This window comes from Momordica charantia (assembly GCF_013281855.1).
Source record: "Momordica charantia cultivar OHB3-1 chromosome 6 unlocalized genomic scaffold, Mcharantia_2.0 BLBB01000006.1, whole genome shotgun sequence".
Lineage (NCBI taxonomy): Eukaryota > Viridiplantae > Streptophyta > Magnoliopsida > Cucurbitales > Cucurbitaceae > Momordica > Momordica charantia.
In genome coordinates, this window is record NW_028275164.1 from 744,048 (window position 1) to 762,670 (window position 18,623).

The following is an 18,623-nucleotide window of genomic DNA, read 5'->3' on the forward strand; positions in this document are numbered from 1 at the left end:
ATATTCGCGAGTGTTGAAAAACCGAAAGAGGGTTTGGAAAAAGCTTGGCTTTTGAGGTTTCAAAGGTAGGGTTTGAAAGGGCCATTTTGAAAAGAAAAAGAAAAATTCAAGCTTTCTTAATGGCTTTGGAAGAATCAGAAAAAACAAAACATTATTTTGAAGAAATTATGAATCAACAGTGTTCCTCAGCTCCTTTTCAAATGATAGTCTTTATCTTATTAGTGTTAACAGTGGTAATGTGAATCTCTTGGTATTTGCCTTTATATTTTCACCCTCCAAAGAAAAAGAAAAAAAAAAGATTTCCTAAAAGAAACCGACCCTATTTCTTTCTTCCCATGTCCTAAATATCCAAAACAGTGAGTAAAAGACTTGAACCACTGATTTTTTGGTCAAGAATATACCAGTTGAATTATGTTCAGATTTATACTGGGACGGGATTTTCAGTTTTTGATTTGATATAAAAATATATTTCAGTTTCTTGAGCTACCTTTTCACTGTTTTCATCTCCCCAACAATAACACAAGTCCCAGACTTTGGCAGTAAAAACCCTACACCAGTCATATTCACAGTTAAAGCTTGCTCTTCCCCTTCTGTACTTTGTGTTTTGATGCTTTACTATTATTATGTTTTATTTTTGGGGTGATCAGAGTTTGCTTTTTGTTTGTATATTAATGAAGGTATCCTTTAGGGGGAAAAAAAGAGTTTATGATGAGACAGATAAATTTTTCTGCATGGATAATTAAACATATATACATTTGAAATCAACAGGGCTTGACTACTGCAACAAAAAATTTAGATGTTTGTGATGGTGTGGAATAAATGGAACCCTAAATTTGTTAATGAAAAAAAAGAAAAAGAAAAAGAAAGAAGAATAGGGAAAAGTTAAAGGGATTGTGATGTATTGTACTCTGTTTTTCTCTTACACCGCACGCACACAAGGACACTGATCTCTCTCTCTGGGATATCGTATCTGGATTTGGGTCCTCCAATTCATCGCCTTCATCTCTCTCTCTCTCTCTCTTCAGCTCTCAGCTTTTCCAATTTCCTTTTCATTTTTCTACTCTCACTCAGATATATAGGGTTGGTGAAGGTTAAAATTGGCAGATGATAAATTTACGTTGGAATTTAAGGGGGTTAAGGAGGTGTTGGGTTATTTAGGGAAGGAAAGTTAAAATTTTGGGATTCTTTGAACATTTTGGACTCTAATACTATAATAATATTAATGGTTATATCTTAAAATTAATTGGTGATAAAAGAGTAGTCCACTTATATTATAAACTCTGGTTAGGTCTCTTATCTTTTTAAGGTAGGGTTCTTAACACACTCTAACCAAATATTCGACATTGCATCATAATATATGTCTTTTTTGGCGGGAAAACGTGATGGAGAGGTCCTCAAAGACGAAGTGATCAATGAAATTAGGGAGCACAAGGACTATTTGAAAAATATTGAAGAGGCGAAAGAAATAGTAAAATAATTTATAAAAATCGCTTGTCATTGAATTTCACTCATTCTAAAATCATTCTCAAACGTGCTCCAAATATCATTAGTTTATTAGCTAATTTTAATGTTTGGCACTGGTGATGGTATAGTTTAAGTTGAAATTACTTTTTAAATAAAATGAGCTTAATTAAAAGTAAATTGCTTAGGTTCCGTCTTGAGAACTTATAACCATTAAATTTTTTATAATTAAGAGACAAAAATGCAAAAATAGATAACTTTTTTAAAAAATTAATAAATTATCAAATTTTCAATAATGATCAGCACCCTCCGGCCAATCCCAACTTAAGTACTTTTGGAAAAAAAAAGGTATTAAAATATTAGAAACTATAAAACGTGTATTTAACATTTCTGGTCCCTTGAGCAACAATTTTCTTTAATTTGGTAAATATAATTTGTTAATCTTATTAGACCCATATGAACAACTGAGAATAAAATCAAAAGTAGTTGTCCACTCCACTTACTGTAGTATAAAATTTCTGGAATTCCTTATTGTGCTCCTCCCATCGCTCTCATAAATGAACAAGCTGTTCCTATTTTTTTTCTTTTTCTTTTTCTCTGCTGGGTGTTGTTTTGAAGTCTTAAAAGGGGCACTGTTTTGGTTCAGAAGTTGGCCAGAGCAGAGTTGTTCTGGTTGGGTTTTTGTGTGAATAATTATTTTTTATTTTTTATTATATGAGTGTTAGTGAAACTGTTGTATTTTCAGAATCCATCATCATAACCCATCAATCTTAATCTTCTACTCTGCAGAGGCAGATGGAGAGACGTGGTAAAGAAGCAAACACCACCTGAAACTCAAACCCTTTTCATCATATAACGACAAAATATCACACACTACACAACACAACACAACACCCTTCTTCTATTTGATCTGCCCCCACCACCAAAATTCTTCACTTCTCCATTCTTAGAATCATAATCTTAATTAAGTAACTCTCAAATCAAATCAACTTAATGCAAAAGAGTCTAATTAAATCTGTTGACGGCCAGGTCCACGTGTTCTCCGAACGTACATACTTGTCGAAGACCAAATGAACTTGCAACTAGAAAACTCAACATCCCACCTAATATACACTAACAATCAATCAATAGTCGGAAACAAGAAAAGAATAAGAGTAGACATCAACTGTTTAGTAATGGGGTCCTTCCCTAAGCACCATGGGTCGACTAGGAAGGACTATAGTTAAAGGTGCAGGAGCACGTCGAATTGTACGAGTTCCTAATGGAGGAGGGTGGACGTCTTGAGAGCCCATGGGTGGGGCGCCTCCGCCTGCTGGTTTGTCCTCTTGCGGCTGCAAGTTGCAGGTCGCGGTTCTCGACATCTCACTCATACAGTGGTATGGGGGTGACGTGCCCGTACGCATGCACACGTACAACATTAACCGTCTGTGATCCCGCGCTTCGTTATTACGTACAATATGTGTCTTGTCTGGATTTCTCCTTCAACAAAATCGTTTGTGTTAAAAGGATAAAGGTAATGTAATTTACTCCTCTACTTTAGAGTCGAACTAAACTCTCCCTTCATTTATCCGGATTGAAAAGTATATCAAAAGTTCAACTAATGTTTAAAATTTTATTGTTTTTAGAGTTGAAAGACTATATATACATAAAACTGTAAAATTTTGTCCATGCTGGTAGGTTTAGATATTAATAAAAATTGAAGTTCGGTGAGTAGGCTATTAATATGAAATGAAAATAAATAATATTACTATTTGACACCACATTAAATTACTATTAAATCTAAAACTTAAGTTATTCATATGATTTCTTTTATCTGGGTGGTCCTCCGAATCCAATCTTTTTTTAATTATTCTCTGACTACCATTTTTCTCTATTAAAATGTCTATTCTTTTTGTATATAAGTTTCTCGCATACTCTTTGATATGGTACTTTTTCTTCAAGAAATTTTTTTTTAGATGTTAAATAGATAATTAACAACATTTTACACGCTCTACTCAACAAAGCTATAATTTTATGGTGTTTTTTCTCCTTTATTTTTGCTCCGTGGTACGCCGCTCCAGTTATATATATAACCTAAGCTACTCTTTTTTTAACTTTTGTAGAGTTGTCCTCTTCCACATAAGTTTTAATCTCATAGTGAATTTCATCTACGTCTTTTCGCACATATACAAAACCCTTCTCATTCAATCAAATCAACAAAATCATACATGTTCCGGACGACACACATGTGCTACATTTATTAGTACAAAGACTTGTGTGCAAATTAATGCATATACTCAAATAATCAATTTTTTTTTTAAAGGAAAATGATTACTTTGACTTTTTGAAGCATGATACAAGATTTTTCTTTTCTTTTTTTAAAGTCTTCCCACCCAAATTAGGAAATGTGAATTTAATCATATTTTTCAAGGAATATTTTTTATAGGTATCAATCTAACTTTTGAACAAAAAAATCTATCATGTATATATAATACATGTTAATTACATAAGTAAAAGGAATCAAACCATGATGAGAGAAAAGGAGGGGGTTAATTAACAACCATTTTGTAGAGTCCCCTAACAATTTATTCTCACTTTAATAGAGCACTGGCTCCTACCATTAGGACTTTGAAAACTTTGCACATGTTCTAGCCTCTAGCCTTGAAAAAGAAGGGGTTAATTTTATGTTCTTTTTGGTTTACTTTTTCTGGTCATCGAGTTCAATTTATTTGAATTTAACATTATTCCAGATTCCCACTTATGTTTTTGTTTATATATATATATATATATAAAGCTTAATTATAATTGTTTGGAGTAGTGATTTCGCAAAACATCTCCATTGACAATGATTTCTTTATTATTGTTTGAGTTTGACCCATATATATTTTTAATTTGGTGCAAACTTGAATTTGTTCTGCTCGCAATCTTTGCACGTTATATTTATTAATTTATAATGGCAATTGGTAAGGGTATAAGAATATAAGTATCTAACACTGATTAATATTGGGTCGAGTGAAGAGTATATGATTCAAAGGAGTGCTTACACGCTCACCTTTTGCAATTTTAACAAGTTTGCCTAAGTAGAGAATTAAATTAACATATTTGGAAAGTATTAATTATTAAAAGAGCATCTACAATATTACTTCACTGAGTGGGGTGGAGATTATAATGAGGGGTAAGTTTAGGGTTTAAGGAAAAATAATTGGTTTAAGCTTTTATAGTATTATATTTCATAACCACAAATACGGCACTAAACCACTCTTCTTAATGGAATATTTTGTAATAATTCATAAATAAATGTATAGTACTATTCCCTTCGTGATTACTGAAAATGGATGGAAAAGAATAATCACAAAAATTGGAAAGCGATACAAGGGTGATGTTGAGCCCAAATATGTAACATTTTTGGGCTAGGGCCCAGTGCAGGGGGCAGATACAGGATGCTAAGGAATTTCAAATGAAATGGAAATTTAAAAGGATTGTTTTTTCGCCCCTAAAAGGATATACGATTTCTTAAGGAACTGATTTCAACTATTGGAGGGTTTCGGGAGGAATGGTCCTTAAGCATATCCCACGTTTGCCACAAGATGAGTAAATGCTTGAGCTTAATTAAGAAAGGTCTCATCCCCCATTGGTATTTTGCCTCTATGGTGTTTTTTCTTGTAGTTCTAACATGGAGTGAGAATTCAAATCTTAGATGAAATATGCCATAACCAGTGTTTTATTGTCATCAAACTCAATTAATTACTTATATCATAATCGAGTCAATCACATTTTCTAAGAATGTTGCAAGTTATTTATACAAATACGTTGTCTACAAGAGCAAATTAAAAGAAGATAAGGAAAAATAACCTTTAAAATTTTGGTATAAACATATTTCCTGATATTTAACTTTAAAACGAACTCCAGACACTTCCAAAATTAGTTTTTCCTTGTTCTTTAATCACGTCATCAACTTTTTCCAGCAATTATATTGTCTTTCCGAAGTATATCCCATCTAAGAAAAAAGGGAAAAAAATTCATAGAAGTTGTAAAATCCTTCAAGTTCAAACCAAAAAGTAAAAATGCAAGTTTCCTCCACAGTCCTACAGCATTGTGATAAGATCCAAGCCATTTGTGAGGCTAAGGATAGAGGAGAATACAGAGAAGTTGGACACTGTCTCACTTTTTACAAATCTTAAAAAATTCGAAGTGATTCACAGCCACACACAAAACCTTATCAGAATTAAATCTCATATTCATAGACAAAATATTTATTCGTTTTAGTATCACATGGGTAAGACATTGATTAATCAGATAGATAATGGTGAGCAAGTACCTTGTTGTTCTGTTGTTTATGCAGTGGAGGTACCATTTTTCCCTTTCTTTTTGTCACTGTCGGTTGGTCTCAGCCCTCATCGCTACGCAAAAATCTGTGGCATTAAAGGAAGTTGTTCACAGCAATAAACTTCAGAACTTCAGAACTTCTGAATCCTCTTTTATTCTATTGAAAATCAAGCAATTTGAAACTCTGACATTTCATTTCAGCAAAATTACTCTTTTTACCAGTTTTGGGTCAATATGTAACCATCAGTGCAGGTCGCCGGAGGGAAGCTCAAAATGCACTTTTGAGATGAAGTTTCATTCCAGTTCACCATCACAGCAGGGTCGTTTTCAGCAAGGGAATCCTATGACAAAAAAAAGCCTAATCTTTTATGAGTTGTCGGTAACCATTCAAATTCAAATTCGTCCTTATTAGCCTCAGAAATGTATGTCATTCCACTGTAAGTTACCGAATTTAGCATTAATCATTCAATCAGTGTCTCCTTTTCCAACTCATTCCCATTTGGTGTCATGGATGGTGAAGTAGAATTTTCCAGCTGCTAAAAATGTGGGCAAAGGCAGAATCAAAATCACAAGTTTATATGGAAAACATCTTTGCTGATGTAACGTCTTTTAAAAGAGTAATATTTTCAGGTGAAAAGCTTGTTTTATACCAATACTTTTTAGGGGAAAAAAAGTACTAATTAGCTATGTAAATATATATTTATTTTGAAAGAATCTTTCACTTTTTCTCAAAAATCATGCCAATCTAAGTTAAATTTAAAATGGACAATATCATACAAATACAAAACAAGAGTCATTATACTAATGCACATGGTATTAGATATGTAGAATGCTCATCAAAAGCAAACGAAGTGCCAATTTGGCTATGATATGTGTGGACGAGAGGGATTTACCTCTGTCGTGCAAAAAAGTGAATGAAGGAAAAAAGAGGAGAAAAATAAGAGAAAAGAAAAGTCGGGACATTTTTGCAGTTGAGATGAATAATTGAACCCAAGGAATATTTATAGCATGGAAAAAATGTTCAAGTACGGCACTACCACTAATACTTTTTCCAAGTTTCAAAGCTTGTAGGCCCTCTTGAACCGTGCTGGAAATCTACACAAAGTTACCAATTAATATGAGTGCGATTTAGTTTTTGCAAAATTTTCTCATGTGAGTTAACACATATCAGTTTCTCAATTCAAATGGGGTCACAAGTCAAATCTGTCTGTATTTTCTCGTATACAATCATAGAAAGAAAATCGTTCACGAGCCTCATAGACGTTTCCATTATCATTAACTCTGAGAGAGCTAAGCAACTACAGCAAGGGATAAGCATAGCCAACAGGTACCTCAAATGCAGCCCTTTTATGGAGGAGTTTTTGTACAGATTTCACATCAAACACATCTCTCTCCCTCATTTCCTGTCTATAAGACCAACTTGAGAATTCACTCAGTAACCCAGAAAGGCTAAAGAAGCCTTCACTAAGATGGGTGCATGCTCAAGCAAAGATGGCAGTGAGTTTTGTGATGATGATGTTAGAGAATTGAAAGAAAAGATAAGACTACTCAGGGAGGAAGTGAGGGGAGTGATGTCTGAGATGGATGAGGAGACTAAAGCCCATGAGAAAGACATGGTGGTTTTCGCATTTAAGGAGGCAGGTTGGAAAACAGAGAAGAAGAAACTCAAAGAGGAGGTGAAGGTGTTGAGGAAGAAGGTAGACGAGAGGATGAAAGACATTGAAGAGGGAAAATCTGGAGAGAAAATTGCAACAGAATGGGAGATGGTGGGAAGTACAAATGCCATCTTTGAACAGATACAGCAGGAAAGAGCACGCAGAGATGAAGCCATTGACAAATGGAAGCAACTTTATCACGCTATCAAGATGGAGCTTGATGACCTAATTCAGAGGACACATAATGGTATGGCTATTAACTTTTCTCTTCCTCTAGTCATCACAAACAATACAATTTTCCCTTGGTTTCTGAATTTTCTGTTGATCGTCTTTCAATTTACTACTTTAAGCTCAAGATTAGATCAGTGAAGGCTAGCAAAAACTATTACTAAAAAAATTCAATAAATGCACATTAGATATTCCATCACTAAAAGGCCCTCATCAATTGCCTTGATAGGAGATGGATTGTATTGGGGAGCGGATGAGAGGGCAGAAGCACTAAAAACAGAATTGCAAGCAAAGGAAGAGACCATAAAAGCCCTCAAAGAAAAAGTAGTTTCAATGGAGCATGAAAAATATGAGAGGGACAGAGAAATCGACATACTGAGGCAAAGCTTGAGAATCCTGACGAGTAAGAAGGAACAACAGATTAGAAACCATCTGTAAGTAGCCTGCCTTCGAAGTAAGCATGATAGCAGAAATTCCAACACCACATTAGAATGATGAACAAATAAATGAAATGTCAATTGAACATGTTACTAGATGTAAATCTGTCCAGTGTCCAGAAAGTTGTTACATTTGCAACCCACCCTTTATTTCAACCCAAATGCTATTACCATAACCATTTTGTTTATTTATTTCTTGTCATTTAAATTTAGAATATGATGAAAACTAGTAGTCAAGTTTTTCTAAACATCACCAATCAATCACACATCAAACCTAACTTAAAACAACAATGTCTAAGTTCTTATACGAGCTTAATTGGGAATGCGAGACTCTAGCTCTACCAATACGGTGTACGAATCAAAATTTGTGCCGGACCTTGGAAACATACGAATCAAAAGTTGTGCAGAAATTTAAGTGGCCAACTTAATTCTTAGGATCAATAGGGGAAATGCTTCAACTTCTGCTAATAGGCAGTTTTGCGAGAGAATGTATTCAACATAATCAAATGCACTCTAACAACAGAGAAACATGAATAATCAAATCTATCAGTAAACTGAACTGCAGAAGCTATTTTGGACCTTTTAATCTATCGTAGAACCTCCTGATTGAAAGCTTGCATTCGCTCGAGTGGATGACATGAAGAGTCGAACAAATCGCCGAGGTGTGAAACAATCGAGCTCCCGGCCATCGAAGGGATCCCATTGCGTTGGAAATTGTTCAAATCGCATTTATTTTATAGTTTACCAACGTCGATAGCATTAACGAAGAAGAGAGTACTGATTATTCAACGCCCAGAGAAGAAAGAGTTTCGAACCTTCGCGCCAAAAGGCGTTCTATATCTCGATGTTTATTTTAGGGGAGGATCGAGGTCAACTCTATACTCACTTTGACACATATATCTCACAATTATACCGTGAGTTCGATCTACCACATGCTAAAAAAATTGACATCTATTTCTGACATCTATCTCTGATTGAATAATTGAAAGGCTCTTAATCAAATTATGGATAATAAAACAATATGAAAAGAATTCCCAATTATATGACGATCGATATCAACTATTGAGTATTCTTCAACAAATTTTGATTGTTATTCAAAAAAAAAAACAGAAAAGAAAAGAAAAAGATTGCGAGTTGGATGGGATATGGCTTGGGTCGAGTCTGGACCCACTTTTGGGCTCTACGCCTTGTGAGGTGACATATCAAATGTAGATGGGCTGGGCTTAAATTAACTTTTATTATAGGGATTGAGCCCATCCTAATCCTGAGGATTCCGGGTTGTAATTGCCGACAAATGAGCTGACGTTTTTTTCTGGGTTCATTTTTTCTTTTTCAATGACATAAGGAAACCAACTAGCAGAAATATTAGAAAAGGGAATTCAGCTGCAAAATGATATATATCTCTAACTATATTTGTCCAACAACATATGCAAAATGATATGAATCTCTATTCAAGATAATTCGTTTTGAACCTCTAACATTTAAGATAGATCATAACGAACTGAAATATATTTAATATATTAAAATAAAAGCATATGTTTAAAGTGAAATTTGTTCAAGCTCATTTTAAGATAAAATATTTGTTTAACTAAAAAGAGCTTGTTAATCCATTAATCGATTTTTGTTAAAAAAGAAAAAAAAATCCATTCATTGATTTGATCTGATCACATAAAAATTTTATTTTTTAACTTTTCAGTAAACGTAAAAAAAGGTAATTTGATGATAATAATTAATTAGTGTATATTTTTATTATGTTACACATTCACGTGAACCAACCAAAAAAAAATGCAATTTCTTGCCGTATACACTGTAGTGGATAGCAAAAACTTTTTTATGTATTTCAAAATATATTACTTTTTTTTTAATTTAAATATAGGAAAAATTTTCAGTTATATCAGTAATATATCATATTAAACTAGTCAGATATATTACATGTCTATATCATTTGGATATATCATTTGGATAAAGCTGTCATTTTAAAATTAGATCAAGTGCTATATTTGAAAAAAAAATGTGATTACTATTTTACTAATTTTACTAAATATTTTTTACTAATTTTACTAAATATTTTTGACATATTTGCAATTGTGCCTCGAATAAACCTCTCCACTCCTGCATCATTTTTTATTAGCAACAACGAAATTAGAATCGAGCAATGAACCTGCAAAATAAAAAATTAAATTGAGACCTTTCACCCAGAATCAATAACAAATATTCTCCTTTTCTTTTCATTTTTTTTTCTTTCTTTCTCGTTTTCATTTTCAAATTTACATTTGCAAGGCCCGAAACCTCTGATGATACCTTCTCCCCCTGCCTTGCCCACACTTGTTCAGTTCATCAGCATCAGATCAGATGTCATGATCTGATCTGGGACAATCTTTCTATAAATAAATTGAAGGTTTCTTCGCGATCAAGCATGCTAATTCGGACGTATTTCGGGCTGAAACCAAAATGCTTTCCGCCCCGGGTCAGGATCTTGTGGCCCCGGAGGAAGTGCTCGCAATCATCGACATCGTCCACTTCACATTTTAACCATGCGAAAGCTGCAAGAGATAGCACGAAAGCATCAGTAGTTTATGTCAATCCTACAGTATTCATAACTTATAAGGGCAAAAGTAAAATGTATCCAAAGATTTTGTGGATGTTGTTCTTGCCAGGTTGAGATCCCAGGTTGTTATCAAAGAAGTTGCAATGTGCGGGAGAGAACTTGGGCAAACTAAAGATGCCGCTGCATTTCACTGCCTCCCTCAGCAGCGTCCACCTCTCCGTCATGAGGGCATGGCTGAAATGGAAGAACGATTCCGCATACTCCGAACCACCAGCCTGTTCGCAACTGTCCGATACCACTTCCAGAACTTTGGCAGCCCGGAGCTGCGAGTCCTTGGACACACCAATGGTGTTCAGCTCTATGAATTTGATCATCCTCTTTGCAACTTCAACATCTTTCACTAGAGCCCACCTGGAGTTTGGAAGAAAATGGTATTAGAATACAGAGACGAGGATGAGTTCATTTACGTAATCGCCAAATTGTTCATAGCTAACTAACCCAATGCGCATCCCGGCATGGCCAGTGCTCTTCGACACAGTGAACAGTGTCAAGTCGTTGTCAGCTGGGGAGGATATAGGCGTATACTGCGGCCAATAATAAGCAAGGTCATGGACCAATATCCCGCCACTTCTGTTCACCATGGAATGTCGAACAAAGCCATCCGGATTGTTGGGGGAAGTAACCAACTCAATGTAGGGCTCGCGCTTGTCGAATATCTTCGCATCGCCAGCCCACTTGTGGAGGCCCGACTTGAGGCAGTCGGTCATTGAAGGGTAAGACTGCAACAGTAATGTGATTAGGCTCGGTTCAATTATTAAAATAATAGCAAGAGAAAAAAAACATTCAAAACAGCTCAAGATAAAGAAACATTTAACAAAGCCCACAAGAAAGCAATGTGTAGTTGATTCAGTTCACCAGAAGCAGCTGAGAGAGAGACCTAACTAACTCAACAGCTACGAATTTGTCCAGACTGTGCCACTTTTATCAAAGAAACATGTCTTAATTCCTCTTCAATGCATATAAATACATATAAATTCCTGTTTCTCCGTCCTCCCATCATTAAAGAACACATCAGACAGTGCATGTGGAGCAACTATTCAGAATAAAGTATTGAGCTTAAATTATAAACAGAATGAACCTCTTCAAAAGAGAATAAATAAATAGAACAAATCCCTGTTGACTTTATAAGATTCTAAATTTGATTACAACTTTTTCTACTATATTTTTAATGTTGAAGAAGTAAAGCAACAAACAGAATCAAACAGAAGCATGTGTGCGCATCATATAAAACTCACCGAGTAGTATGGGGCTGCAGAGACCACGCTGATGGGGTTCGACGCATCTCGCGGGGACAGGGCATAGAGGGCAGCTAAGAAGAGCTGGGAGGAGCCCGTCCCGACGACAATGTGCCGCCCCTCGGTCACAGCATTCCCGACCACCTTGTGCAGCCTCACAATTTGCCTCGCAAACTCTGGCTCCAAGAACCAGCACAAGTTCTTCACATCAGAAAAATAACTCATTGATTGCCATCCCGGGATCACTATTGTGGTCTTGTCCCCCGTCTGCTTCCAATATTGCTCATACATTGTCGGGTCACCACTGCATTTTTAACCAATACATTAAATTTGCATCAAACTTAAAAAACTAAAGAGGCCAGATCCTGAAGAAATGTATCAAACTAAGCATAATTTCACAGGCCCTGTTCCCCAAAGGCAACAAAGAAAGTGGCAACTGCACGGAAGCTTATCACAGTTAACTAGAGAGAGGAAAAAAATCTGACAAACAGTATGGAAGAGGGAACAGAATGGGGGGTCCTTACTGGCTCTGCATCAGATCAATCATGAATATGATGTCAATGTGGAGAACAAGTGGAGGGAAGTTAAAATCCAGCCGGGACCCACGAGGTGGTGGAAGGAGATTACTAGATCCAGACAATCCTAATTTCCCCAATTGATCTAAAAGTGGGTTTTGTTTCCAAAGACAACTTTTTTTCTTCTTCTTTATCTTTTAATGGGCGGCCAAAAGTTGAGAGTTTTCAGAGGGATCTTAGGCAAGGCAACCCACGTCGCGCTTTACACCTTCCGGAAGGCCGAAAGCAAAAGATGATGTTGGTGTTGCATGCAATGTGGAAGAAGCCACGTGGTTTCCACAAAAACAAGAATCTTCCCCTTCTTCTTATTCTTCTAATTCCTCCTTTCACTCAAATGAAAGAAGTTTTTTCTTTCAGTCCAAAAGACAAACACCATGATGGCATTTTTTTTGGTCAACTTCAAATCACCACCGTCCATGGTGCAATTTCGGACTTACCAACAGCAATAACAATAATATTTTCCTCATGTACTTGAATCCCAAATAAGAGTGTAAAAAAGAAAAAAAAATGAAAATTCTCAAAGAAAGCAACGAAACCCAGAGGGGGGGTTTCTGGTTCTATTATATTCTACTTCGAAAATCTCAAAACCAAAACAGAGGGGCGATAAGGAGCTGTCTGCGTCTGTGTTTGCAGCAAAACGGCATGGTTCTTCGATCCTGCAGAGGGGCAGCCGGGCAGGGCTCGATTGAAGCGATGATTTTCTCGAGAATTTGGACAACATGTTTTGCGCTGTACGGTTAAATTAAATACGTTTTTCCAAAAATATCACTGACATCCCACACAGGTTTTTGGCTTTGACACCCCAAAGCAAAGTCCACACCTAAAAAGCTGGAAAAAGTTACTTATAAACGTCGAAATTACCCCCTTGCCCCCACTCCCCACTCCCAATTCTAGTTTACAGTAAATTTCGATTCAAGGAAGATGACAGAAACAGAATAGTAAAAAAAAGAGTGAATCAGAGGACTTACTGGTCAAGATTAATGACTCTTTCGCCGCCGTTTTCACCCAGAGGAGGAGTTGCAGTTGCAGGAGCGGCAGCTGATGGAGATGATAGAGAAGGGAAGGACAAAAATGTCATTTGGGCAACTTTCGCCTCCTTCTGGGCCGCCATTGGAGCTCCATTTTGACTTATAGCTCTCAGAATCAAACTCACATTCAAAGCTAGAGACAGCACGAAGAAATGCCTCACTGAAACCACTTCCACAATCCACGCCATTTCCCTCCAAGAAAACAGAGCAATGGAAAAGAACAAAGAAACAGAGCAGTGAAGAAGAAGAAAAAGGGTACGATTATGCGAAATACTGAAGCGCGAAAGGGCGAATATATAGGAAGCGAAGAAGATTGAACACAATTTTTGAAAAACAGTAAGTTCCAAATGCCAAGTGGATGGCGAGAGGAATTTAAATTTTCAAGGCATGCAGAATCCAGAAATGGTGAGCGTAACCTCAACTCGCACATTCAAGGAATTATGGAGAAAACAAGGCGGAAAATCGTAAGAAAAGTCAGCTGATTCGGCAGTTACGGAGAAGAGAAACCCTGAAAATTTTTTCCAAAAAATTTCTTAGGGTTTTCCAGAGCGAGCGAACGTCCGTCCGTGCGCTTTTAAAGTCCGTAAAATTTTGAATATAAACTCTCTCCTTTTCAAACAAAAACTTCCCATAAACAGAAAAGGAAATTAAGTAACTTAAATAGAAAGTCGAAATGTGATCGCGGAAATTGAAAAGGAAGAAACAGAGTAATAATCGGTCGGGTTAAAGCTCTGCTCTGCTGATTCGAAAAGAAAAACAAAATAATCAAAAATTACTGCGTTTTGTCGCCATTTTTGGAGCCTTACAAAGAAGAGAGAGAGAACTGAGAAGGCGAAAATGCGTAAGAGAGAAACAGTCTTGAAAACGCATCCGACAAAAGATTTTTCTCAAGAATCAAGAAATCCCGCCGCGATTTTCCGGGAAAATTTGCAGACTTTCGATGCTGGATCTTAAAAAGTAATCTCCTCCCTCGCTTTAAAACTATAAGATTCACTGTTCCATCTTGATATGCAAGGCGCACACGCATATATATACATATATATTCGGCTAACAATTCTATAAACAAAATGGGTTAACGAAAAAGCTGCTCTCTCGCTGCCACTACATGCTGTGCATTATTATTTTTTTTTTTGGGGGGCCTTTTTTTTTTTCCTTATCTTTATTATTTATTATATAACTTTTCTTTTCCTTTTGGGAATTTGTTCTTTCTTTTTTCTTGAAGGGAAGAATTTGTTCTTCGACCTGGCTCCTTGAGTATTAATAAAATCTTGATTTGACTTTTGTAGATTGATTCTGATTATAAGTTTTAACCAAAACTTAGAAAAGTAGTAAGTGTGAGTAATTTGGCGACTCTCGATCCCCAACCACGTTGCTTGTTTCAAAATTATCTCCCAAAAGAAGGAAATGAAAGGAAAACAAAAAAACAAAAAACTTTCTTTTTGCATTTTATGCCTCCTTATGTTATAAGTTCCATCATAGTGAAATGAAAACGACGTTAAATCTAAGTCACCTGTCGATATCCACCACCCAATAAAAATTATCGAAATTTATTTATAAATCTCAATAATCATTATTAGATTTTTTTAAGAGGCTTTGGTTAGTTAAACTAATAATGGAAAGAAGAGTCTGAAAATTTTAGGACCTATTTGATGATGTTTTTGTTTCCCGTTATTTGTTTTTCATTTTCAATTTTTTAGAAATATTAATGTTTGATAATTATTATTGTTTTTCGTTTGTAATTTTATAAACGGTTATTAAGATTGTATAGAAAATTTGAAAACAACGAAGTTTTAATTCTTCTTTTTTTTTTTAGAAATCTAAAGATTTGACAACTATTTGTGTTTCTTATTTTTACTTTTTAGAAATATTCTTATATATAAATTTTTGTAAACAACACATTTATTTGTTTCTTATTTTGTTTCTAATTTTTTCTAAAACATAAATAAAGATATTGTTTTATCATTTTTAACTTATTAAATGCATAATAAATAATCAATAGTAAAAAGTAACAATAACATAAAACATTTAATTTTAAAACTTATTTTTTAATATAAACTTGTTACTCTTTTAATTTAAAATTTAATTGCTATCTTATTTTTTCAAAAAAATAATAATAAATAGTTATCAAATACAATATGTCAAAATACAATTATATTACTTTATCATTCTTAAAATTTAAGAATGCATAGTATGTATTAAAAATAAATACAATATAAAAAATTGAATATTAATTTAAAACCTTTAGTTTCATATACAACTTTTAATTTTAAAATTTAAAATTTGTAAATAACAATAAATTCTTATCAAGCATGTTTTTATCTTTTCCAATAAAATAATGAAAACAAAAAAATAAATATAATTACCATTTACCAAATACAGTTATTAAAATAGAGAGAACAAAAAAATAAATAATAGACTGATGTAATGCTGATAGGTTTTTTTTCCGTACAATGTAGGATGGTTAATATATCTATCGGTGGATATTTTCCAACTCCCAAAATCACTCTGGGCGGTATTTATCTATTTGTATTCAGACTTTTCAGATCGAATCAAGTGACGCGTGGCATAGCATTTTTTAATCCTTAACAAAATTGTAGACAATTTCATTTTATATAGCATAAATTTAATATGTATTTTAAATAATTTTACAACTTTTTGTTTTCTTTGAATTATAGTATAAAGTTGACTGTGCTTTTATGTGTTTTAGATTATATTCGTAGAATTTCAAACTTTCTACCGATAATTAAAAATATATATTTATTTATTCAAAATTAGATAATATAAATTTAGTTAGACATCATATTTTAAGAGGGTTATTTTTAATTCTTAATTTCATAAATGTTTTGGTTTTCTAAATTTACGCTTTCAGATTTTTTTCGTCTAGTTTTTTATTTCGTCTAGTTTTTTATTCTAATACTGTTTCTACCTTATTTATTATTTTTTATTTTATTATAATTTTAAAATTTAAAAGATTTGAATCCTTAATTTGTTATTATATTTATTTAATTATTGTGGGCTCCGTTCAATTATTCAAAATAACTCCCAAATTTGTAAAATCATTTTTTGAATTAATCAAATCATTAGATGCGTCTGCTTCCTTCTCCAACTTTGATTTTTTTTTCGACGTCTTCCTTTTTTCGTGCATACATTCATCAACGTCGACAGCATTAAAGTGCATACCGTGTACTTCTTCAGAGCTTCCATCAACAAGAGATTTTTTCCTTCTTCTTTCCGTCACCGAATAGACTTTCTGTCGACCTCGTTCCATGTTTCCGACGCCGTGCAACGTACTTCCGTCAACGAGGTATTTATTCCTTCCATTTCTGTAGCCGAATAAACTTTCCGTCGATGTCTTTGAACGTTTTCGACGTCGTTCAGCGCGTTCCTTGTCTCCTATCCCTTCTGTTTTTACCATTGATACTTATTGGTCTTCCGTTAAGATTGGTATATATGAGGATATATTTTATGTATGTGTACAGAAAATGAAAGTTCTAAACGTCTCACAGTCTTAGTATTCCTGATTATATTCATATATATGGGTATATATTGTATATGTGAATATATCTTATATGTGTATACATAGTCTGTAGAAATGGTCCTCCATACCATTTGTAATTATTAGTCTTCCGTTAAGATTGGTATATATGGGGATATATTTTGTTTATGTGTATAGAAAATTGAAGTTCTAAATGTCTCATATTCTTAGTATTCCTAATTATATTCGTATATATAGGTATATATTGTATATGTGTATAAATCTTATAGTTGTATAAAGGGTCCTCCAAGACTGAAGTTTTAAACGTCTCATGGATGAAGCGAAAAAAATTATTGATTTCGAATTTAGGGGATTTTTGGACGGGATTTGGAGATATTTTGGGAGGTTATGATTTCAATTTTGGGAAATTTAGGATTTTGTTTTTAATGTTTTGGTGTTTTAATTTGTTTTGGAAAGTATGATTAACCTAAAATTATGAGATCTAAATTATAACTTTCCAATTAATCAATTTTGCATATTAAAATGAATTTGTAAATACAAGAGCCTATTTAAGTAATTTATATGATGGGTACCCTCTTAAATATGACAAAAATGTGTAAATTCTATACCTTCCATCATTTTATGTAATTAGGATATTTAAATAGCCTGTACTAATCTCTTTAATTTTTGTAAAAGAGTTCGGTTTAAACTATGATTCTGACGCAGGCTTACCACACTTCACGCCTATTTTGGTCCCTAAATTTTTTACTTGATTCATATTTGATCTAAGTTCAATAACCATCATTTTTGTCCTTGATATTTAAATTTAGTTACAACTTGGTCTTTCAAGTTTCAAAAGTGACACGTTTAGTTCTTAAATTGTGAACTTAGTTTTTTAATTGGTCCGGAAGTTTAAATTAAATTTCTAATTGGTCTCGAGTTGAAGTTGACAATTAGTTGACCCAATCGAAGATGATGTAGTAGCTAATATATGTTGTCTATTTTGGTGACGTGTATTTTTTTAAATGAGTTGATAAATTTTATTATTCTTTATACGAGGGATCAATTTGAAATCAAACATAAACTTTAAAGACTAATTAAAAACTAAATTTAAATTTTAGAGACCGAATATATTTGAAAGTTAAAACAACCAGATATTAACTAAATTTAAACTAAATCCAAATCTCATACCAAAAAGTTTGAAATATTGCAGTAGAGGGCGGAATTTTACTCCATGGCCAAACAGCCTCCTAGGAAAAACTCTGTGGTTGGTTCTTTTTTTCACAATGTAATCATTTAGATTTATTTATGGCGTCGAGAAAGAATAATGCAGCGATATAAATGTTTTGTCATTTACATTTGTGATAGGAAAAAAAAAAAACTTTCACTTATGTTCAACTATTGATGATTTATTTTTTAATTTTTTTAAACTAGTGATGCTTTAACTAAAAAAGAAAAAAAAAACTATTGATACTTTATCTTCTTTCATAAAAGAAAAAAGAAAAACTATTGATGCTTTATCCAAGTAATAAATGATGCACATGTAGTGTTTATTTTTATTGGATTTAAGGTGGATTTTGATAGAGCACTTTTAAAATGAAAACAGAAAAATTCAT

The 18,623-nt window shown here is 33.8% G+C and overlaps 2 protein-coding genes and 1 long non-coding RNA gene across 8 annotated transcripts; 1 reads left to right on the plus strand and 2 right to left on the minus strand.

The window, feature by feature from the left end:
• Nucleotides 1-5,213: 5,213 nt before the first annotated feature.
• Nucleotides 5,214-9,096, minus strand: LOC111006860 (uncharacterized). Of its 4 annotated transcripts, none has more exons than XR_002600904.2 (3): nucleotides 5,986-6,812; nucleotides 5,759-5,852; nucleotides 5,214-5,437 (listed from the first exon to the last, which is right to left on the minus strand). It is a non-coding gene; the product is annotated as an uncharacterized LOC111006860 (long non-coding RNA). The 4 variants fall into 4 exon arrangements; XR_015791966.1 differs by lacking the exon at nucleotides 5,214-5,437 and adding an exon at nucleotides 8,666-9,096 and having other exon boundaries at nucleotides 5,580-5,852; nucleotides 5,986-6,299; XR_015791965.1 differs by lacking the exon at nucleotides 5,214-5,437 and adding an exon at nucleotides 8,666-9,096 and having other exon boundaries at nucleotides 5,580-5,852; nucleotides 5,986-6,302.
• Nucleotides 7,015-8,274, plus strand: LOC111006859 (uncharacterized). Of its 2 annotated transcripts, none has more exons than XM_088126137.1 (2): nucleotides 7,015-7,668; nucleotides 7,838-8,050. In XM_088126137.1, the coding sequence occupies exons 1-2, from the start codon at nucleotides 7,236-7,238 to the stop codon at nucleotides 7,873-7,875; spliced, it is 471 nt and encodes a 156-aa protein (XP_087982263.1). In that variant the 5' UTR covers nucleotides 7,015-7,235; the 3' UTR covers nucleotides 7,876-8,050. The 2 variants fall into 2 exon arrangements, with proteins under 2 accessions (XP_087982263.1, XP_022134638.1); XM_022278946.2 differs by having other exon boundaries at nucleotides 7,050-7,668; nucleotides 7,879-8,274.
• A 1,082-nt stretch (nucleotides 9,097-10,178) lies between the features above and the next one.
• Nucleotides 10,179-14,631, minus strand: LOC111007309 (tryptophan aminotransferase-related protein 2). Of its 2 annotated transcripts, none has more exons than XM_022279625.2 (5): nucleotides 13,473-14,631; nucleotides 11,930-12,233; nucleotides 11,133-11,413; nucleotides 10,741-11,045; nucleotides 10,179-10,629 (listed from the first exon to the last, which is right to left on the minus strand). In XM_022279625.2, exons 1-5 carry the CDS (start codon nucleotides 13,718-13,720, stop codon nucleotides 10,442-10,444), a joined length of 1,326 nt encoding a protein of 441 aa, XP_022135317.1. In that variant the 5' UTR covers nucleotides 13,721-14,631; the 3' UTR covers nucleotides 10,179-10,441. The 2 variants fall into 2 exon arrangements, with proteins under 2 accessions (XP_022135317.1, XP_087982245.1); XM_088126119.1 differs by lacking the exon at nucleotides 13,473-14,631 and adding an exon at nucleotides 12,454-13,353.
• Between the last annotated feature and the right edge of the window lie 3,992 nt (nucleotides 14,632-18,623).